Genomic DNA, 6000 nt, shown 5'->3' with positions numbered 1-6000 from the left:
GCACATCATAAGTATCCAGTGAATGTTAAGAATTGCCATTTCCCATAGACACTGAATGTACGAGGTGTATGCAAGCGTGCGCGCACAGACACACACACAGAGGAACCTGTTAAGAAAGCCACCTCAGGAGACTAGGAAACCCAACTTAGGTCACCTTCTCTGGTACCAGTGATCAACACTGCAGGTCACAGTGACTGATGAGCACTTGTGTGTCAGCATCAATCACACAATCAGAGCTCAAACTCTGCTTCTGCTACTACATGGTTGTCTAGTCCTGGGCGAGCCATTCATGACTCCCCTTCTCTGCAAAGGGGAGTGACGACCACCTCTTCTTTGTGTGGCAGGGTTGCTGTGGACTGCCAAGCCATAGCACATGACAAGGTCATACTCAGATTAAGGCCAGGGCTATTCTGTAAACCTAAATTATTGGACACTCAGCCTAACAAACCATGCTATTCCCTCAGCATCCACAATGGGACTCCTTGAAAACCTACCTGCCCATATGTGACAGCAGACAGAGCCTGAGGTGGGCTGTTTCATAAACTTAGCACTAGGCAAGAAGGTTTTCTAGTCTTGAGCTGAGAAGAGAATTAACCATGTTTAAATCAGTGGCTAAGAAAAGGTCCACACCCGCCCCCCTCTTGGTCCTGATCTATAGCCATCATGTAAGGACCCTGCTTAGGACCCAGGTCAGCCAAGGGTACAGGAAGAGCTTGTGCTGAAGTCCATGCTTAAAAAACAATTTAACATAAAAAAAAAATAATAACCATAGTCTTTACGAACACAGTGTGTCTTGTTTATTGGGCTGTTCACAGGTAGCTTAAAACAGGAAAAGACTGGATGCCATCAAAATCTCAAGGAACAGAAGCTTTAGCTTTCTCGGCTGCAAAGGGTGCATTCCACTGCAGCTAAGGACTACAAAGGCCATTTGTTCACATATCTGTAGTGGGCGCAATTTACTTTTTTTTTTTTTAGCAACAGGAAGCAAATACATTGAACCAATGACTTTTTAGAACAAGAAGAAAACTATCTTTATAAGTTAGGACAAAGAAATCAGTTATACAAATTAAATTGATACAAAATACATTATAAAGAAAACACACATACAAAAGTGATTAAATGGGCCAGAGAGTGAGGATGCCACAGAACACCACACTGAGAGAACACTGGTGCACATTCATTTCAGTTAGGAAATTAGGTCCAAAAGACACATTTACCGAGGTAAAGGCACGATGACTTCCACGTAATTAATGGGGAAGTAGCCGGATTCCCCATCTAACACCCCTTCGTACCAGTTTTCATCTATCTGATTAGTTAATGTGATGATGGCCCCTTCTTTAAATCCTAATTCTCCTTCGTTTTCTGGCTCAAAGTCATAGAGACCACGACAGCAGGGTTGATCCTCAGGAATGTGAGTACCTGTCCATGTGATATGGAGACAAAAAGAACAGGTTAACACGACAATCACCCAGGGAAACAAGAAATGGGGGAGGAGCCTGTGCTTGCTCCCTGCCCACTCCAAAGCTGGCTGCCATTGGTCTTGGGTACTGTTTGTGGTCCCTGGCCTCCTCCAGCCTCCTCAGCTCTCCAGCTGCCTCTGGCAACCCCCTGTACCCAGTGCTGTCTTCCTAGCCCTCTGAGGACGAGGACACATGCCCAGCCCACCTCCACTCAGCCTGGCCCAGAGCAAATCAGCAGGTCCCAGCCCTGGCTCCAGAAGGCTCAGACTTTCCCTGTGATGACAGGATGGTCCTTGAGGGAGCCGAAGGACAAGGGGTGCTGGGGTGATGGTGTGGGGACCAGGAGAGAGGAGCCAGAACAGGAATACAAATATTCACAGAGACGACTAATGGGGTTAAGGGTTCTCACAACAACCATTTTCCCCCAAAATAAAACATGGTCACTGTAAAAGAGAAAATGTGTATGCAGATTTGGGACAAGTCAACTCTCACTTGTTGACTCAGAGAAAAGCATCATGAAGCCTGCGAATGCCAGGTGTCTGTATGACTCTGTATTTGTAAATATACTTCCATGTACTTGCTTTCATTAAATAACATTCTGTACTTAGTGCTGCGAACCTGGCCCCACACACGACTACCGGCTACTGGCCAGCTGCCACCTGTCCCAGTTGTCCTTTACTGTTGGCATCTGTCTCGGCCAGTCTCTTCTGAGCACACCTGATCTCACCGAGTCTATGACTGGACATTTGTGGCCCTTCCTTCCTCCCTCCATCCTCTCCTTGCCTCCTTCCATCTTTCTCGTCTCTCCTCTGCCCTGCTCCCTTCTTCTTCTTCCTCCCACCCTCTTTCCTCTTCCTGTCTCTTTCAGTTTTTCTCAGCTTTGACAGGTCACTGTGCTGACATTTTATTTGTGCTCTAACAGATAAAGCTTGCCTGGGGATCAAAGGACAAAGCCAGCCGCTATATTAGACATAGAGGCCAGGTAACGGTAGCACACACCTTTAATCCTAGCACTCGGGAGGCAGAGATCCATCCTGATCTCTGTAAGTTCAAGGCCACATTGGGAACAGTGCTAGGCGTGGTGATGCACTCCTTTAATCCCAGTACTAACCATAGCGGTCTGGAGGTCTGTACAGACAGACAGGAAGTGATAGAGCTGGGCGGAGAGAGGAAGTAAGATGGCAGGGCACAGAAAAGTATATAGGCATGAGTATACAGGAAGTAGCTCTCTCTTGGGCTGAGGATTTTCTAGCAGTAAGAACTTGTGGCTGGCTTATTCTATCCCTCTGATCTTTCAGCTTTCACCCCAATATCTGACTCTGGATTTTTTATTAATAAAATCTTCTAAGATTCATGTTACAGATAACTCTGAAGAAAGTAGCATGTACATCTCTTGACACAGACACACATGAACATCTGCATTTTTTCCTGAGAGTAACTGCCTAGAACAGGATTTGATCATCATAGACCATGGAGATGCTTGACATATGCTATCAATTTAATATCTACCTTTATCTTAACAAATTAGAAGCCCTCAAATATTCCAAATACTGGCCTCTTTCTGCCAAGTTTGGTACAAACTATTCCAGCTTCTCATCTGTTTGTATGTTTTATTTTTTGTGGTTCGTGCTGGCAACTGGCAAGTAGTAGATTTTCTACTTTGCTTTGGAAGACATAATTTCAGGACAGTAGATGAAGGTAAATGAGGCCTTTCATTCATAGTTTATCCTCTACAGCCATGAATAGTTATTGAACAGAATATTTTTAAGTCATTTACTTTATTTTTATGTGCATTGGTGTTTTTCCTATATGTATTGTCTGTGTGAGTGTGCCAGAAAATTCCTAGAGAAACAGTCTTGAGCTGCCAGGTGGGTGCTGGGAATTGAACCTGGGTCCTCTGGAAGGGCAGCCAGTGCTCTTAACTGCTGAGCCATCTCTCCAGCCCCACCTTGAACCGAATTTTAAGAATTTTAATTAATTTTTTTTCATGTTACAACTGTTTTTAATCCATTCCGATTTTGGCAAAAGGGGGGATTTTTATTATGTTTTAATAATGCTGAAGCAGTTACAATTTTAAAATGATCCTTTTTCTTCACTGATTTCAAATATTGCTTTTACGTCTTATTATTGAGAGTCTTCCTATGTAGCCCTTGAACTTAAAGGGATCCTCTTGCCTCTACTTCTCAAGTGTTGGGATTACAGATGTATGCCATCACACCTGGCTTTATCATTCAATTATCATGAGCCCTGTAGTCTATTTTGAGATTTTCAACTTAGTCCAATTGATCCATTTGGTAACAGTACCATATCATTTTTCACAGTATATCTTTAAAGCAAATGTTAATAACTAGTAAAGCGAGTTCCTGGCCAGGCCACTATTCCATTTTAAAATTTCCTGGCTATTCTTATAATCATCCAGGTAAACTTTAGAGCCACTGTATAATTTCCATTTTGACTGGATTATACTTGGTGTTTTTTTCTCTGAGTAGTAATAAAATTAATTTTAAGGGACTTTTTAAATGACTGGCCATTTGAAAAGTCCATACTGATTCAAGTACCACATTGTGACTCTGTGGCAGGCATACACTTGCTCCTATTTTAAGATTTCTGTGCCTATACTTAAAAGTGAAATGCTTAAGCAGGCTTTGGAAACACAGTTACGTTGATTTTTTTTTTTCCCTTTTGGAGGTAAATATTTCTTCTTTGTTTTCTAGATACTCTAAAGATTTTCCACAAATTCCCAAGCCTATGAGTTAGTGAATATGGGGCACTTTCCAGGCTAGCTTAAGATAATGGACTTGGCATGTCTAAGGTTAGACATGGCTTCCTGCTCCAGCTCTCAGTAGCCACTCCAGAACCTCAGAGGTTCCCACAGTGAGGAGCTGAAGCTGTAATGACAGGCAAGAGCTGAAGGCCTTGACCAAGTGAGATGATGCATTAGTTGGAGAAAGGTTTGGAGCATGGACCGCTGGTGAGACCAAGACTGTCTCTAGGGACGGGATGAAAGGAAGCTAAACCCCAACCCAGACTGCACACACATGAAGGCCAGAGGCATTAGTTGGAAATCAGTCATCCAAAAAGAGATTGGGAGACTCTCTCTGCCACCCACAGCTGCCTCCTGTTGGCAAAGGTTCCCCTAGGCCCCTTCCTGAACCCAGAACCATCAGAGGTCATTCTAGAAAGGGAGTGTGGGTTTCCAGAGCAAAACCAGTTTCCAACATCCCAACTGAAATATCTGACATGCTTTTCCTTCTGCCATTCCATTTTATGGTTTTCATTTTTATGTCCTTTTCCCATTGCTATTAGGCCAGTGGTGGCTTGAACAAGGCTCACATGTTTGAATGTCTGGTTCCCAGTTGGTGGACTGTTTGGGAAGGACTAGTAGGTGTGGCCTTGTTACTGGAGGTGTGTCACTGGGGGCAGCTCTGAGGTCACAAAAGTGCTGCCAGGCCTTGTCTCTCTCTCTCTCTCTCTCTCTCTCTCTCTCTCCTCTCTCTCTTTCTCTCTCTCTTTCTCTCTCTCTCCTCTCCTCTCCTCTCCTCTCCTCTCTCTCCTCTCTCTCCTCTCTCCTCTCTCTCTCTGCAGATCAGCATATAGCTCTCAGCTCCAGCTCCAGCTCCAATGCCATGCCTGCTTGCCTGCTACCATGTTCCCCACCATGATGGTCATGGACTAACTCTCTGAAATTGCAAGCAAGCCCCAAAGGCTTTCTTATACAAGTTGACTTGAGTCATGGTATCTCTTCACAGCAATAGAGCAGTGACCTTCAGACTTCACATGAGAGTTGAACTTCTGTAAGAGACTTATTCCTTCCTCACCAAATCTTTGGGGTTCACAAAGAGTAAACAAGAGGAAAAGCCAGACAGAAAGAATGGGAATGGATTTGGGTATTCCTGTGGTTGGCCAAGGATGACTCCCAGACCTGTTAAAGCAGGCCTAGTAATGTAGGTTATCTTTTTAAAATTTCCAGATCTTGCCAACCTGGTGGAGGGGGACTGAGGACCAAAAGCATCGCAGCCTTCCCTGTGTCCACAGTTAGGTTTAGAAGTGTGTGGAGCCTCAGATGCTGGGGGAAGAGAAAGCCACGGGAATGAGGCCTCTCCATCTGCTGAGAGGCAGCCCCCTCCCTTTGGGTGACCTGTAGGCTGACCAGCCTCTCGAAATATGGGTCTATCCACACAGTGACGTCCTGGCCCTTCTGGATGTTCACAGCACTTGGGTGGCTCCTTCCAGGAGAGACCTCACCCCAGCCTGAGTCAGTAAATTCTTTTTGTTATAATGATGGCAGCCAGGGAGACAAATGTAAATGCAGGGGCTTACTTTCATTGTCTTAAGTTTTAAAGAAAAACATTCAGTGATTTCAAAGCACTAGGGAACTGAGTGTCCAGCAGATTATTTTCCATGTTTTCCTTTGGTCACACAGTACTTAACGAAGGTGGGCAGGGTTCCACACTGAAAACTTGGGGATGTGAGTCAAAGTGAGCATCACTGTGGAACAGCGGCTTCAGTGTGGCTGGTAAAAACAAACAAACAAAAAACC

The 6000-nt window shown here is 44.5% G+C and overlaps 1 protein-coding gene across 2 annotated transcripts in view; it reads right to left on the bottom strand.

Annotated features, from left to right (window-relative positions):
• Positions 1 to 771: 771 nt before the first annotated feature.
• Sh3gl3 (SH3 domain containing GRB2 like 3, endophilin A3) overlaps positions 772 to 6000 on the bottom strand; it is a 126357-nt gene continuing 121128 nt past the window's right edge. For both annotated transcript variants that reach the window (XM_036185873.1, XM_036185881.1), the window contains one exon: positions 772 to 1419. In XM_036185873.1, the coding sequence (XP_036041766.1) occupies positions 1214 to 1419 (206 nt within the window). In that variant the 3' untranslated portion in view covers positions 772 to 1213. The remainder of the gene's footprint in view (positions 1420 to 6000) is intronic.

The sequence above is a fragment of the Onychomys torridus genome, chromosome 1 (assembly GCF_903995425.1).
Source record: "Onychomys torridus chromosome 1, mOncTor1.1, whole genome shotgun sequence".
Taxonomy (NCBI): domain Eukaryota; kingdom Metazoa; phylum Chordata; class Mammalia; order Rodentia; family Cricetidae; genus Onychomys; species Onychomys torridus.
Note: the sequence above shows the minus strand (reverse complement) of the source record. Positions and strands in the feature narration are given on the sequence as shown.